The sequence below is a fragment of the Sceloporus occidentalis genome, unplaced genomic scaffold (assembly GCF_023333645.1).
Source record: "Sceloporus occidentalis isolate IW3139 unplaced genomic scaffold, rSceOcc1.0.p SCAF_2, whole genome shotgun sequence".
Lineage (NCBI taxonomy): Eukaryota > Metazoa > Chordata > Lepidosauria > Squamata > Phrynosomatidae > Sceloporus > Sceloporus occidentalis.
In genome coordinates this window covers 95,468,729-95,486,360 of record NW_028316982.1, presented here as the reverse complement: position 1 = coordinate 95,486,360, position 17,632 = coordinate 95,468,729, and the positions used below count along the sequence as shown (strand labels likewise).

At 38.9% G+C, this 17,632-nt stretch overlaps 1 protein-coding gene across 3 annotated transcripts in view; it reads right to left on the bottom strand.

Moving 5' to 3' along the window:
* Positions 1-17,632, bottom strand: part of LOC149318733 (cGMP-dependent protein kinase 1) — a 799,226-nt gene that overhangs the window by 70,080 nt on the left and 711,514 nt on the right. For all 3 annotated transcript variants that reach the window (XM_089510365.1, XM_089510362.1, XM_089510363.1), the window contains one exon: positions 12,941-13,015. In XM_089510365.1, coding sequence (XP_089366491.1) covers positions 12,941-13,015 — 75 coding nt within the window. The remainder of the gene's footprint in view (positions 1-12,940; positions 13,016-17,632) is intronic.

The following is a 17,632-nucleotide window of genomic DNA, read 5'->3' as shown; positions in this document are numbered from 1 at the left end:
TTTGCATTTCCAGAAAAATTTCAAAGATACAGATCAGCATCTTCTGTGGCTCTCGTGACTATTTGTGCTTCACCCATTTTTTGTATTCATGTCCCCAAATAGGCACTTCTTATTACTCATAATTTATATATGTCTTACTTCAGGGACAGTTGTACTTCTTGCAAAAATCTGCTTCTTGCAAGAAAAGGACAAACAAGAAAAACAAAATTTTCCACGAGGCTAGGATTTTGATCAAGAATGAATCACACAAGCTTATTCAAATGTATGCAAAATGAACATATTTGCACAGGCCTATTGATGTATATAATTTGCCACATAATCTATTGTACATAATTTCACTTTTCCAGCACATCGTAAGAACTGTTCTCCTGATTGTGAGCCTTGTTATTTTCAGGGCTGGCCTCCTTAACACAGTTTCTTGCCAGTAAAAGATTAGTCCAATCTTTCATGTGTTATCTTCCATTTCTATCAAGGGAGCATTTGAAACAGGACAAATTTACATATGAGGAGATTCTCTCTTTCTACTACATTAACTTAGAAGCTTATTCTCTTGCTGAAGATTTCTGCCAAGTTAATAAATTGGCCATTATCCCCATCACACATTTTACACACTTTCTAAAGACTGAGATTAACTCTATGAGAAAGCAGAAGACTCTAGATTGTGGTAGTGGAGCTGGAAAATACTCTGGCAGGCATTGATTGAGCTGCCCTAATATAGCAGAGGGTGAAGCATTAGTCTTCTCTTAGAGGCATCACATGAGTTGCTGCTGTCTGAAGCAGGAGGACAAGAGCCACCACAGCCTTGTTTTTGCCCATGCATGATCAGGAGGGCAGTCATCTAGCCCATCTTGCTGCACCAGTCACTATCTCATGTGGCTTTTCTATAAGAGAAGAATTTTGCTAGCACAACACTGGCTGCACAGAAGCAGTGGCTATGGTGCTTCTTGGAGCATGGAGGCTCCCAGCCTTGGTGCTCTATCACTTAAAGTAGTGATTTCACTCCACTAAAAGGGCTGCTCTTTCCTTCTCCCCTTCTGAGCTCTTCTTGTTGGGTTCCTTCATTTTCATCTCCATTTTGAATACTGCAACACATTGGATATTTTCACTCATCATCCAGACAGTGTCACTCTTTGCATTGTTCTGTTTATTGGATTCCTCTCTCTTTTGTTTTTAATTTAAGTCTTATGCTTACTTTCAGTCATGTGCCTTCATATCCCTCATCTCTTCTTTCTACACTTGCTTTTTGCCTTTCCATTTGACAGGTACTATTCTGCTGATTAAACGTAATATATATTAGCCTTTTACTTCTTACCTCTGTTCCCTTCCCCTTGTAGGTTCTTTCACCTGGTATACAAGTCCCTTCATCTGTTTTTATTTTCTCTCTAGGGCATCACTGTCTTTCTTGGATTTTCTGGCTGACCTTCCATATTTATCTTCGGCCTATTACAGACTGCCAAAATAAAGCTGCTCTGGGTCTCTTTGGAGTTACGCTATTTAAATGATGCATGGGTCCTATGAGTCCGGAGGTCGCGCCAAAGCCACACTCCATTCCTAAGCACTGGAGTGCAGCTTTGGTGCAGCTTCTGGATTCTTAGGATGCATGCATCATTTAAACAGCATACCTCCAAAGAGAACTGAAGCAGCTTTATTTTGGCAATCTGTAACAGGCCTTCATTTCCTTTCTTCTCTGAAATTGAATTGTAAGCCTGTGAGGAAGGCTTGTTTTTATAATTCGCTTTTTGCACAAAATCTAGTACTTTCAGGTGGTTATGAATAAATAATGTATTGTGACTATTAAATAAAGCTCATGTTTTGTCATCTGACAGATTTCTTTTTAAATCCGAGAACAACAGTACTCCAGAACAGTGTGTCCTTCTGCTTTATTGATGTAATGCTTTTTTTTTTTTAAACAGGAAACAATTTTAAAAAATGCTAAGTGATAAATTTATCAAAAGTTCAGGTTATCTAATTAATGGCTACTTCCTGCCTACTGTGATTTCTGTGGAATATTGGACTTTTCTGACTGAGTCAAATGTTTCTAACCATACATTTGGTTCAGTCCAGTAGTTCCATGTTGGGTGTTCCTGTGCAGTTTAATTTAATTTTGTAATATTTAAAAACAAACAAACAAGTAACAGCTGGTAGAGTGCTTAACCCTTTCCCTGATAGTTGTTTTTATTACAAGGGCCATGTTCACACTTACAGGCAAACCCGGTTTACCTGTACCCCACAATGGGTTGCTACTGGCAGCACACTCCTCAGAAGACCCCTCTTGCTCTTTTCCCATTGCTCATGGGGGCAACAACTAGCCTATTGTTTGTCAGTGCACTATACTGATGGTATTGTTGTGCTTCTGTGATCAATTTGGACATCTGCACAAGAAATGGCACCAGTGAAACTGTACAAATTTGAAAGTGCAAGTGCTGTGGTGGGATTTGAAATTCCTGGGCAGGAACAGGTCAGTGGCTCACCTGGCCCAGGGTGCCTCCTTCTGACCTCTTCCCCCTGTCCACTTATGCTCCCTTCCATGTCTCCGCACCAGTACATAGTCCCTAAACTCAGGGAATGTTCTGGAGTTTCTGCCTTGATCCAGAGCAAACAGGGACTCTTTTTCTCTCGAGAATCACCCTCGAATGCAGATTAGACCTTTTGCCCCCATGTGTCATCTAAACAGGTCAGTGTGGGAACAGGGTGGGAACATTTCTTCTCCATGTGGACATGGCCAAAGCTACCCTCACCTGTTTTTCTTCCCTTGACAGGAAATGATATCATTTTCTTTTTTTATGTTCTACAAACTCTTACCTCATGCAAGGATTCTATACATGCGGTAGTTTTGCCCAGATTCTGTAATAAGGAACACTCTGTTTCCTTCTTCTGTTGAAGAACCTTCCCACATTCAGGCCTGCACAAATATGACACTGCATGGAAGAAGCAAAGGCAACTGATGCTGACTTGGTTTTCTGTCCATGTAGCTTGCTTTGGATGATATAAACCTGCCAATAAAGGTATCACTGTTTTGTGGATTTTGAATGTTATTGTAATACACAATAGCCAATGGAACCTTTAATGCCAGGAGAGATGCCACTTGCAAGGAATGAGAAAACTTTGTAGAGGATGAAAAAAATGCTTTACCTAATATCCACTGTGTGCCAGATTCAGCTGTACATATAGCTTGCAGTGTTTACATTAAGAAACAAATATATGCTACACTCATTGTGAAAACATCATAAATTGTGTGGCCAAGCAAGATTTGTCAGTTGTACCATGTTCAAAAAGGTAGCTATAAATTCCACTCACATGACTCTGGTGGTTTCTTTGCATTTAAAGCAAGTCTTGCCTATTCCAGCACAACCTACATTAGTACCTAAAATGGTTTCCACAAAGAACTAATCACAAAACATTGGGATAGAGGGTATGGTCTTCAGACTGTTTAAACATCTGCACTAACAGAAGCCAGAATATATTTTGTAAAGAAGGGAAAACCCATTAGTTATTTTCAGCCATTACCATAATGAGCCACCTTATTACTTTCTGGAAAGACTGTTTAATTTGGGAATAAAGAACTAATAAACACATTCAGCTTCTCATTATAGCTTTCCCTTGAACTAGCTTAATTGGCCTTCACTCACTCCTCCCACTGGCAAGTTTACTGAGGTTTCATGGGAAAGAAGAAAACATTCACTGCCTTCAAGATGTATCCTTAGCTGCTGGCGCTTTTAAAATCCAAACATTGCCCTTATTTGAATATTTCCTTTGTTTAAAGATTAAAACGTTCCACTTCTCATTGCCTTAAGTCCTTTCTGTTATGCAGTGCCCTCATGGGCTCTACAGCAAAATAACAACTGTATATAGGAAAACATGCTAGAAACATACAGAGGAGAAGCTGGTACAGAGGATTTTGGTCTGGACCTAGGACCCCTGAGCCATGAAGACAACTAGATTATCTTGATTTCTACCAAATACTTCCTAAAGGTTATGCTGTGCATTAGCATGAGCAGCAGCTACAGCAGCAACGGACAAAAGATGTAGTATTCCACCTGAACTTTCTTGGAAGAAGAATGCTTAGATCTGGCAAGTAATGAGTATGGTTAGCTGTAATGAGTTATTTTCCCCTCACTTTCTTGTAATGAGAGCTCACTGAAGTCACATTTCAAAAGCAACGCACTGAGTGGGAATAAGATGTTATCATCTAACAAATGGTTTGTTCTTCCACATTATTTTAAAATGTGTTTCTGGGCTTTTTCAAGCTATTTTGGCAGGAATTTTTCCAGTGTTATGTCTTTGTCATTGATCCAAAGGGTCCCCCCCCCCTTTTTTTTTTCTTTTTGGTAAGTGAACAAATCAGGCTAAGAAAACCCCATGATAGGTTTGCCTTAAGGTTGCCATAAGTTGGAAACCCCTTGAAGGCATGCAACAACAGCAACCAAGTCAATAAAGGTAATGTAAAATAGGAAGTGATACAACAGCAAGCAATGCTGTTTACTTTTTAAATATTTCATCAAACATGAGCAGTGGATTTATTTTTCAATGCACTTTAAGAAGAAATGGGAAAAATCACTTACTTTCAAAGCTCTTATGATGGGATTAAAAAAAAAATAAGATGGATAAAAACAAGAGCATTCCTAAAATAAACAACCAGACTTGCAACAGAACCAAACATATTGTGTGAGGCAAAAACTTCAAAATAGTATGCAATCTAAGGGGGAAAAGCACAATTAATCATGCAATCCAATACATACTTTTGCAGTTTAATCCTCTGTGTGTCTATTCAAAGTAAGCCCCATGGCATCCAAAGGGGCTTACTCTCCAGTAGAAGGATAAAAGATGAAAACAGGGAGTGGAAATTTTGTGGCGTGCAGGTGCATGTGGCATGATGTAAACTAAAATATAGTTTTAAAATTTGTTGTATGCCTTCAAATCATTTCTGAGTTATGGCAACCCTAAGGTGAACTTATCACCGGGTTTTCTTAACAAGATTTGCTCAGAGGAGTGTTGTCATGACCTTCCTCCGAGGCTGAGAAAGTGTTACGTGCCCAAGGTCACCCAGTGGGTTTCTATGGCCAAGTGGGGATTAAAACCCTGGTCTCCAGAGTGAATTATATAAGTACTGTCTCATTTGGATAACTTACTTCTTGATACTTTTTATATGCAATATTCCTATTTTATTTTTAAAGGTATCACAACAAAAAGTATTCTCTGTTAATGATGAGGCTTCATCCATTGCAAAGTTCAGAACCTCTGCTATTTCTCCTCTTGGCACACAAGCTTTTATTGTTAGTTTTAGTTTTAATATTAGTGGCAATATGCATTCATCACTCATGGGCACTTATAGTCATTCAAAATAGCAGTCCCACTGATATCCTGGCCCTTCAAGAGAGCCAAAAATGGGTAGGGTGACCCTCTGGACTCTGAAGCATGCCCACCCCTGGATTAAAGGTGATTTCAAACTACATACTATTATGTAGTTATATTGTTCTTACCCTAGATCTTAAAAATAAACATATCTGCAGAGAGTTTGAACTTTGGGGAGAGAATGGGCAAGAAGTGCTAGTTCTTTCCCTGCAGCAATTTATGAGCTTAAAAAATGATAAACTAGACCCTTATTTATCTCTCTTTCTTTCTCTTCCCCTTGTAGCAAGAAATGTAAACATGCCATACAGTTTACACATAATGCATAGTATGTCCCTGAAACAGACAACGCTATAGAGTTTGATAATACAGAACATAAAGCAATGGTGATGTAAAATATTACAGCAGAGGTACTGTTGATGCACTGAACACCAGATGGCATCTCAAGATAAAGCACAATTTATTGCAGCACTCAACTTGCCTGTTTCAGATGAGCAAACTGTGCTAAAAGAACAGTGCAACTTTATATATGACTATCCAGATGTATTCTTTTCAATAAAATTTATTCCCAGGTAAATGAACACAGGATTGTAGATGATTTCTAATTTCAGAGAGAATGTTTAATAAGATGGAAACATACTATCTACAGTGTTGTTTAAAAAAAAGAAAAGTGTACTGAAAAATCCTGTCATTGTGATGTAATTTTCATATCAAAAGATGTTATCTATGATGATAAATTGTGTTTCACCCCCCCCCCCTTTTTTTTTCTTTTCTTTTGAGAAGGCTAAAGAGAAACTAGCATTTCTGATTTGGTTTCTGTCTGTTGTTTTTCTTGACAACAACAACAAAAACCAAGTGCCAAATGCACACTTGTATTAGTTTGAGAATTGAAAATGATAGTGGGTTTTTTCCCTCCCTGAATCCCACCACCATCAAAATCAATTGCCAGTGAGTTAATTTCTTTTTTCATTTGTTGGATGCAGACTTATTTTCCACAAGAAATAGAATATGCATTCTTTACGAATCTAAGATATTGTTGGAAGTGATTTTTTCCCATTTTCTTCCAAAGGTGTCAATTCTAATTAGTTTAATTAACAGGGATTTTTTCCAGACATATTTCATGTACTGTACAATTAATCCATCAATACACTTTAAAAAACTCACAAGAACTGTGGAATATTTAAGTAAAACTTGGAGACTGTTATCATCTTCTGAGGTTCACACTTCTTCTTTTTTTATTTTGCAACACGGAATTAATATTGATGGAAATAAAACAGTATGCAAAGGGATCTTGTAGCACCTTTGAGACTAAGTGTAAGAAAGAACCTGGTAGCATGGGTTTTTGTAGACTTAAGTCTACATCCTCAGATAGGGCAGAGTGGAGGATGCAGGCATAGACCTATATAAGCAGGTTGTGTAGGAGAATGGCCGTAGAAATGCAAATCTTTGTGGGTATGGAGATAAGGTGGCAAGGCCAGTTTTAATAATGGCTGTTGTAGGGGTGAGGCAGGAGGAAAGATGTTGCCTAAAGCCAAGGTGAGTAGATAATCATATGAATGAGTATTGGAATGTAGTGTGGGAACCAGAAAGGAAATGTGATGAACTGGCCGATAGAACCCTCATGAAGTTGGAGGGTTAGTTGTGTTATAACGTGTGCAGTAGTAGTAAGATTTATTTGGTCATTGACCAGTATGCAAAATAACTTGATAAAATAATAATTGCAAAATACAATTATTAATAATTGTTAAAAACAATTTCAGATAAAGGTGATGTTATACACATATCAATTTTCACCAACCAATTGGGAGGATATTTTACATACGATGTAACAAAATTTTGCTACTGATGTGTGCAGTGTGTCAGGAAACCATTGTTTCTGTTCAGTCCCACTGTTGAGGGACAGGAGTTTGTGAGTACATTCCAATTCTTCTATTTCTCTTTCCAATCTTCCTTTGTCGTTTTTGTTTGTTTGTTTGTTTTGGTCCAATGATCACTCTTCTGAGATCCAAGGTGGAATATCCAGGAATACTGAAGTGTTTTATAACCAGTTTTGTTATTAACATTCCTAATGTCTGATTTATGTCCATTTATCCTCTGGATCAGAGACTGGCCTGTTTGTCCATTGTAGAATGCCGAAGGGTATTATTGACACATTAGAGAATGAGCAAGCACAACTCTCTCTAACATTGTAGGTGATGTCAATAGGTCCTGTGGTGACATTTCCTGCATAGATACGTGGGCAAAGTTAGCATCTGGATTTGTGGCAAGGTTTTGTACCCATCTCCACATCTGTTTCGTGTGTCCTCATGCAGGTTATGTTTGAAGTTTGGAGACTGTCTGTAGGCAAGTAAAGGTCTGACATAAAGATCTATTGAAAGGGCATCTGAGGAACTAGACTCAAATCTGTGAAAGCTCATGCTTTCTTTCAGTTAGTCTCAAAGGTGCTACATGCACATACTGATTTTCCAGAACATGGCTACTGTTTAGAGAAAATTTTGTTAAATGATTGCTTTGTAATGCCTGCTTGTAAGAAATATTGCCAAAGAAGGACTAAAAAAAGTCTAGATTATGAGTTTGAATGTTCTTTCAATTTTTTTAAACTGTTCTTTCTGGGGTTGCCAGATCTCAGAGCCTGAGTACCAGTTTTCATGTGTCAATCTCCAGGCATGAGACAAGGGTACAATTCTCCAGTTTTGGAGAGTTTAGTCCCAGACAAGAGGAAAGAGCTGTGTGCAAATCTCTAGTTCAGCTAGGAGAGCAGCAGCTTGCTACAATTTGCAAGACATCATTGATTTTTTGCTGCAACTTGCAAAGACTCTCCAGAATATCTGTGGATTTGATTTGTTAACTTACTCCTTCCATTCTAGCAGTTGTGATTCCAGGGATCACACTTGACTCTGCCCTGCAACCACTTTATGGCTGGATTAAACCTTTCTTATCCTATCTTCCTAAATAAGTAAAAAGGAATAATCCCCTGATTTCATCTTGATCTGGGAACACCCCTTTAGCTAAGATTTATGTCTTAATTTCCAAAATAAAAATAAAAATAATGTTCATTCTATGTGAGTGTTTGAACAAAAAGCTGTGAGCAACTGTGGTTGGTACTTAATGCATAGCAATGTCATTATCAGGGACTACCAGTAGGTCTCACTCTTTGACCCAGAAACTGCATGACCTGGAATGATCCTGCACAGACAACCTTAGGAACTTATCGCATGTACTTTAAAACCGGCTCCAGCCAAGGAGGCTGGAGCTGGGACACGGGATGGAGGTGGGGGATTATCGCATTCTAAATTGCCACCTAATCATCGCCTGTCATGGACCACCGCCTGTCAGCTTCCCTGACTCAGAGGCACAGTCAGAGGACTCAGACTCTGAAGACACGGAGGAGGGTGAGACAGATGCAAATCTGGGGCTGCCTGGATCAGCAGTCTCAGAGGAGGCCCAGGAAGCTGCAGAGGGAGAAACAGACTCTATGGACTCTAGACTGCAGGTGCTAGGACCTGTGCAGAGAAGGCAGGTCAAGGAGTCCTTGAGAAGGTCTCCCAGACTAGAAGCCAAGGGGAGAGCTAATAGGTTTCAGCTGAGAGAAGCAGAGGCCTTTTAAAAGACCTTCAACTGCAGAGATGCTTTGCACCCAACAATCAGTCTTGCAGCTTTGTTGTTTCTGTATTCCTTGCTCTTCGATTCAAGTTATCTGACCTCTGGACTTGCCTTGTGACTATGCTCTTGCCTCTGCCCTTTGCTGTGACTGACTGACTGGTATTGTGTGACCCTTGGACTGGACTCTGGATTACTCCTTGACATATTCCCCTGCTGTGCTGCCCTCAGCAGAGGTAAGCAGGGCACCGCCCACCATCTGTCTGGATCCAAGCTGGGTCCCAGCTGCACTCCGTCAGCACTTTTTTTTTGAAGTCGGAAGTCTTTCATTTGTCACACCTGAAATATATTCATGCTCTCTACCTAGAAGACACCCAAGCCACCCAAACTCTTTTTAGCATTCTCAAGTAAAGGATAAGAAAAATCTAGGGTATGGGCACAAATGTTCTTGTCTAAAACTACTCATATGTGTCTCAGCTGTGAACCAAGTACTTTTCATCACAGATATGAACAGGATCATTAACCAATAATTGCTGTCTCAGAATTACTCAGTATGACAGCAGAAGCAAATCAGTCCCAGCCAATGCTTGAGATCCCAGTCACTGTCAAGGCTAAGCAGGGAGAAGAAGAGAGCCACAGGAACTCAAAGACAAACACAAGAATACAGGAAAAGCTAGTGGTAGAGAGGCCAGGTTCTTTCCCCCAGGCATCAGACTTGCCCCTGTCCCAACTCTCATAACCACTTTTGTTACTTGAACAAAAAATAGTCTAGTTAAAGCGGCACCTTCCTCAAAATCCATTGTGTACCTTCTGTACACCCCTCCCTTGCTATTTCTTCTGGTGCTACCCCTGGATAGGAAAGATGAGAACCTCTGTTTGCAATCCAGAGGTTCAAATATTCACAGGGAAGTTTGTGTATGCAAAACTCTTACTGGGAGAACAAGATTGTATAGTGGAAAATATGGCAGGAAATGGAAGGGACCTGTACGCTTGGAGTACATAAACTATCAAACAAGGATCCAGTCCCAGCGACATCATGTATATTGTTTTTAAAACATGTAAACCACTCTTCAGCCACGAGAATTTGTGAGGGTAACATACGGCCTTTTAAAAGAACAAATACAACAACATACAGCTAAAAATATAGACATAAAACTTTTCAATTAGCAAAGGAAAACACACCAATTGAAATCTTAAAATTTACATCTTAAAATATAAACAGTAAATTTATGTGTGCATTTGTTACACCCTTCTCTTATTTCACTTAATGCTATGTACACTACCCTCCTATGGGGGGAGAGAGAGAGAGAGAGAGAGAGAGAGAGAGAGAGAGAGATAGAATATTATGAAGTAAACCCAGAAAACTAGTTAATATGAAGATTTCTTGAATTCACTCTGATCCGTGCTGAATAATTTGATGTTTTGCAGTCCAAACTGACAAAAGAGTGCAATAATATCACACCACTTATCTTATTAGCAGGTGAGTACCTTCCTTAGACAGAATGGTGTCTCCTGCTGTCATTTAACAGTCTGGTACATTAAAAGATATTCACTTGAAGGGCAATTAGTGGGAGTCAATTAGAGCAACATAAAAAAACATTTTGGGGAGTCTTGCTATGTGCAGTATAGGGAAAGGCACTATGGAGAAGTATGCTGTCCTGAAGTAGGTCTCAATAATGTTTCTTTTATGTGTAGTGCCTTTTGTTTTTATTATTCTGTTCATGCCCTTTTTCATTTAATTTCTTTGAAGCCGTTGGGCAAATCTGTCTATCATATAGTCATCTCTGCATATCCACAGATTTTTTTATCCATAGATTCAACTAGTCACAGATTGAAAATATTCCAAGAACATATAAATTTCAGAAAGCCAACCTTGATTTTACTGTTTGTATAAGGGACACCATTTTATTATGCCACTGTATTTAATAGAACTTAAAGATCCACAGATTTTGCTATCCACATAGGATCCTGGAACTAAAATCCAGTGGAAACCAAGGGCCCACTGTATTTGACTAATAAATATATTAATTTCTTGAAAAAAAACATTTTACTTTGTAACTTCTAGAGATGTAAGATATTGATGCCTTCACTTTCTGAGAGTCCAAAGATCACTAGATTGGAGCCAAAAAGCCATATAGCTATTTAAATCAGACTAATTAGGACTATATGGGAGTTCAACGTAAATGTAGATTTTTCTTAAAACTATTCTTAAAACTAAAACCTGAGATGATTCATCTGCTGAGTTTCTTAAAATTGGGTCAAAATTATTTTATATTACTACTAATGTAGTAATAGCATTGGCAGTAGTAGTAGTAGTAACAGTGAGATTAATCATAGTTCAGTGAACATAGCTTTATAACAAAGTTGAGAATAAAAAGTACAGCTGCCCCTCCGTTCTGGACCCCCCTATGAAAATGGAAACTCGCCTATATTCAAGCCCCATTAGCTTGAATGGTAGTATGCACGCTCCTATTTTGTCCCCCTCTGTTTGCTGAGAGGCGACTGCATAACTAAAGCATCTAGCCACATGCCTACTATTTCAAACCAATTGCTATCATCATTTCAACTTCACTCTCCATGTTCCTCCTGAAACTTTTTAAGACAGTGGGAGTCTCGTGTAATATCATGTGTTTCATTAAAAATCTATAGTAATCCAACAAAACACATAACTATCACAGCCCTTTGAAAGAAATCTAAAACCTTGCTGATAAAGGAAAACAAGGTAGAGAATGAATTTAGTCTTTTCTCCTTCTTGCGAACAACTTGCATTCAGGATTTTAACTCTGTTAAGTTCCATTTATGTGTATAATTCCACATTTCACTAGCATTATGCACACAGAAACAAGCTGGGCATTTATAACATTCTGATTTGAAGAGATAGGATTCTCTGAACACACAAAAATGCTGCAGAATTATCAACAATACCTCAGAGAAGTTGGAGATGCAATAAAAAGGTACCATTTGGGCACCTTCCCATTTGTGCGTCTCTAAAATCTTTGTTCCTGTTGATTTATTGAAAAAAAATTCTAGAAATCATTTCTGGTCTCACAGAGAAGATTAAACTATAATGCACAGTTGTAAGACTTTCTATTAAGATCATTCAGGCAGAAGAGTGTCTGAGTAGCAATTACAGCAGCCCTTATCATCAATTTGCTGGAATGTGGATTATTTATATCCAGATATTTTTTAGAAGAGAGAGCATTTCCCCAAGTTGTAGGAGCAGTGCTTCCAGCTGGTCTACTAGAAAATATTATTCCACACTTAATATGATAGTTTACTAAAACATTTCTGGGTGGCCAGCTAGTTTTCCAGTCTTCCTAACCTGCTTTCTTTATACGTAAATCATATCTTTAGTTTACATAAGATTGCCTGGAAAATAGAGCTGAAACTCAAGTGAGAAATTCTCTACTATGAGTTGATGAAGGAAAAGGCATGAGATGCAGGGGGTCTATGCTGTCGGTCTATGGACCAAATACTCCAGCATTTCAATTCTTTCTACTACAAAGCCAGAAAAGATTGTAGGTACACTTAGTCTTGTGCCATCACTTCTAAAAAGTTGGCCTGTAATACAGTGATTTCTGATTGCCTACTCCAACCACACTTCCTCTACCATCCACCATTTCCTTTGAGAAGAAAGGCAACGGCAACAATAGCTGCACAAATACTTGCCCAGTTCTGAACTATCCCTGACTAAAAAAGCCAGATACAGTCCCTGAGCTGCATCTGGTGGATTTCTGTTTTTTGAGGGCCTTTATTTATCAACTCCAACAAACGTCATATAATGTACTCTGTGTCACAGAAAGCTAGTATGATTAAAAGTAATTAATTACTAGTGACCTATCTTTTTTATAGTTTTTTTATGACACTGAAGAAGGAGTTCTTTTGGGAAAAATACCTTAATTGGACACCTTTCCCCCTACTTTAAAAATGTAGCATGCATGCAATACAATGTGGAAAAAATTAAAAATTAGAAAGATTATTTTACACTTACTTTGCTTTTGCTTCGGCATCCTCATAAGCTTTATTGGAGACATCATCCAGGCCTCCAATCAAATGTTTGAAGGAGCTGTAAAATAAAAGGCATACTTTAAGAAAACATTTCTAGTATAATTAAAACATGGGAAAGATTACTCAAAGTATGTTATGTCAACATACTTCCAAAACATTATGAAGAAAGAAAGGAAGGGAGAGAGGGAAAGAGAGAATAAATCAAAATCTAGAGGTATAGCTCTGTGTACAAAGTGTTGTTTCTGTGAGCAGATTTATGTCTATAGATGCAAATTTACAAAGAATTGCTATAATATAAATAGAAACAAAACCCTCTTGGGAAGACTGACCAGGTAACTTATATCTCTGCTGTCAAGGTACTAACTTTTGATGAGCAGCCTCAAAGACTTGCTCTTGCTTCCTACTGTTCTTTCTCTTTGAACCAGACTTGGTGTGATCAAGCCTAAAATACAGAATAGCTTCAAATGGAGAGGAGTGTAAACCCTTCAAACAGAGAGCTGTCTTCTGAAAAGTAGAACAAATGGCCATCATCTCAAGGTGCTATATGCCCTTCTTCCAGTGCACAGGAAAAAAGCAATTGCACGTTTGAATAAGCATTTTAAATGTTTTAGATTTGAATGCAGTATCTCCCACACCACCACTGTGTCCAATGGTGGCCAGGTCACACAGTCATATGAAAAAGGTCCACACAATGCCCTGGACTTCTGTATGACTCTTTGTTTCCCCAAACCCACATGGCCAGAAGATTGGCCTGCCTACATGGATATACTTCCATAACATCTTAACTGAGGACAACAACAACAGCAACATCTCGACAAAAATTAGGCCTGTGACTCTAATATTGACAAAGTTTTCTTTCTCTTGTATGACTTTTAAACCCTTTGCCTGGTCAATGGAGTTTTGAAAGCTTGCAACATGCATTTCATACATTTTGGTTCGCCCAATTAAAAATTCACTGTTTTGTGGATTTTGGATGTTATTGTGCTTCATATATTACCGTGAGTCATGAGAAGCGGGAAGAATATGGAGAAGTCCGAGAAGCATACTGTACTGAATGCTCTTGCTTCAACCTAGTGGAGAAGGCTGATCTCTCTTGACATCCATTCAAACGGGCAGCTTTAACCTGATTCTAAATATGTCGCTTCAAGAGTCTCTGGTCTTATGGAGCTAAGAAGGGGAAATACACTTAATTGAGGGGACTGTTCATAGAGACCATGGTGGGAAGGGGCCTGCCTTTCTCCCATACAATGGGGTAGATGAAATTGTTGCTTGTGTATCATTTTTGGGGTACCAAGAGAAACATGTAACAGAGGGCTTCTTCACAAATTATTACCACAATTCATCATCCCACAGAAATGGTCCCATGAACCATCAAAGACTGCTTTCATTCTGGAATTACTGTTATATATTCCACATTTCTGAACAACATGCTTTCTTGCTACTTTTGTTTAGTGATAAAAAGCCAGTCCTACAGGGTTCCCAATGATATTGTAAATTTTTGGTCCTTAATAAAGGGATTATCTTCTTTTTATTCTACTTGTCTTTTTATTCTAATGGAACATTGTGGCTGCAAGTATTAGGCCAATTAACTTAAAACTTTATGTTTCTGGTCTTTTTCACTGCAAAATCATGAATTAGCTTACAATAGTTTCACTCAACAGACAAATGCTCTTGCCCACACTGTAGAACACCTGCAGTTTTTGATGACTATTGGCTTTCTGAAACCTCATTCATCTTCTGAAAAGACTGCTGACACAGTGCAGAATTAAGGCATTTTGACATTGCTTTAACAGCCATGGCTCCATCCTATGGAAACCTGGGAGTTGTAGTTTGTTGTGTAACCAGAGATCTCTGATGGAGGGTACATTTATGCTGTAGTAATAATGCAGTTTGACACCACTTTAATTGCTATGGCTCCATCCTACAGAATCCCAGGATTTGTAATTTTGTGAGATACCAGGTAAAGACCTTACAAAACCGCAAACCCCAAGATTTCATAGGATGCCACTACAGTACTGGTGTCAAACTGAATTATTTCTACAGTGTGGATGCACATAGAGATGACTAAATATGTCACAAAACTAAAAATCCAAGAATTCCATAGCATTGAGCCATGACAGTTAAAATGGTAAAATTACTGCATTAATTCTACTGGGGAGAAAAGTCTGTAGGGCTCCCAGTGTCCCAGTCAAACACATAAACCACAGCACCATGCTGGCCCAGTAATGGCATAAGTTGAAGTATACTCAGCATGGGTTCAATTATGGATGTTTACTTATGAATGCATATTGCAAAAACAGCCAAAGTATTGGTTTATCCCCACATCCCAACCCTTTATGTTGCTGCTGAAAGCAAAGAATGGATATCAGAACTAATCTGGTAACAGAAAGATCTTGCTCTAAATCAATATCAAAGAAACAAGCAGATGGCGACTGCTAATGCAACATTAGGAACATCACATTTAGTTTGGCATTTTAAACAAAAGATTAAGGAAGTAATCATATGTTACAATTAACTAAAGTGCTTTTGTAAATAAACTGTTTTGGGAAAATTAACTACAGTACTGTCCAAGTGGAAGTTAATACTGTTCCGTTTAAACAAAAGCATGAACAAGACATTAATACATTAGGGAGATGGACCATTTTTGGGGCTAAGGTGCTGCCATGATAAATGATATGGGAATGTTAAGCATTATCACAATGAAAATAACATAGAAAGGATTAATTAATAATTTTAGTAATGGTAGCTGCCTTGGGTCCTTGAACAGATCAAGCCTGAAATCTCCCTGGAAGCCAAGAAGATCAAGTTACGGCTGTTGTACTTTGGCCAGTATGTAGAAAGATCTTGTAGCGCCTTTGAGACTAAGTGAAAGAAAGAAGTTGGTAGCATGAGCTTTTTGTAGACTTCACTCTATAAAAGCTCATGCTACCAACTTCTTTCTTTCAGTTAGTCTCAAAGGTGCTACAAGATCTCTCTACATGCTTTGGCCATATCATGAGAAGGCATGAATCATTGGAAAAGACAATAATGCTAGAAAAAGTCGAGGAAAGCGGAAGGAGAGGAAAACTGCTAGAAGGATGGATTCTAATGGGGTGTCACGGATATAAATTTACAGGACCTAAACAGAGCAGTGGAGGATAGGGAATCTTGGAGATGTCTGATCCACAGGATCGCCGTGAGTCAGAGTCGACTCAGAGGTGGTTAACAACAACAAACAAACAACTGTCTTGAATAAAATACACAGCATAATTACAGTGCCTATCTGGAATTATGTCCTTACTCTGAGTAAAGTAACCATCCCATAGCAGACATAGGAATTAAACTTAACTTTAGCAACTCTCTGAATTAATTATACAGAAGTTGCTGCTTTGACTTTGTTTTCTATTCAGTTGTAAAATACAAGTTAAACATGCTATTAAATATAACAAAACCACAACAAAAGGATTTCATAGCTTTTGACATGTGGAATTATATGCATACACATTATCTTCTCCAGCCACTCATCAGTGTTTCCTGTTTTACCTGTCACTCATCCTTCAAAAAATTTTAAATGGGCTCACATACATCACTCAATAATTTATCAGTGCACAGCAGCATCCTTGGTTAATTAATAGCAAAATGGCATTTCAGCACCATTAAGTCATAAATGAAATAACAATTTTTAGGAGAATAAAGAAGAAGATTACATATTTGATTAGCTAAAACTGTATATAGAAAAGAGAAGCTACAAAATTTAAGACACGAGTATCCGCAGTGGTTGAACATTTTTAGAAAAGTACTGAGGCTCAGCTGCTTCAAGTCACCCAAGCCAGGTATAACTGGAAGAGAGGGCAATTCTTCCATAAATTGCAAGGAATGCCAAGGGAATGGGGCTATGGCATTAAAGTGAAATCAGTGTGGTGTAACTGTGTACTTTGAAAGGGCTCCAAAACATTCCATTATTGGCATACAATAATAAATAAACCAAACACTGTCCAGTGCCAGAGTTCTATTTGCTTGCTAGTCTTATTAATGGTGAAGGTAGCACAGCAGCTATATGAGGAAGGAAGAGGGAAGAGTAGCCAGTAGAGTGCTATTCCATTAGATTATGATTCCCAGACTGCCAGAGATAATGCATTGCAAGAAATAATTAAATAATTGAAAGGCATCACATGCTGCAATGTCCGGAGCTGGCAGTTTTGTGTGTAGCTGCATCATCAGGTAAGCTGTCTTTCTGGTTGGCAATAAAATAACACTGGGCCCTCAGACTGCTAAAAAATCAAAAATCAAAACCTGGAAGAAGCTAGAGATTTACTTTGGTTTTGGAGAGGAGGAATTACTTTTTTTAAAAAGAAAATTAAAAAGCGGCTGCCCAACTCCCCGGGCCGGCCGCTTTGCTGAAGGGAGCCGGCGCGGCTCCCTGGCCCCAACTTCCGGGTTGGGGCCTGCCCTCCGCCCCGATTGGTGGCTCGGGCTGGAAGGACCCTCCCCTTCCTCCCGGGCCGCTCTAGTAAGGGCGGAGGAAGTTTCTTTGGTGGGGCTCCAGTCCTCCAGGTTGGGGCCGCTTTGGAGGAGGAGCCTCAGTATGGGGTGATGGGCGGGGCCTTGGCTATATATTGGCCATGAGGCCAGGCCCCGCAGCCATTTGCCGCTCGGCTCTCCCACCCACCCTCTGCTTGGGTTCTTGGGTGTATTG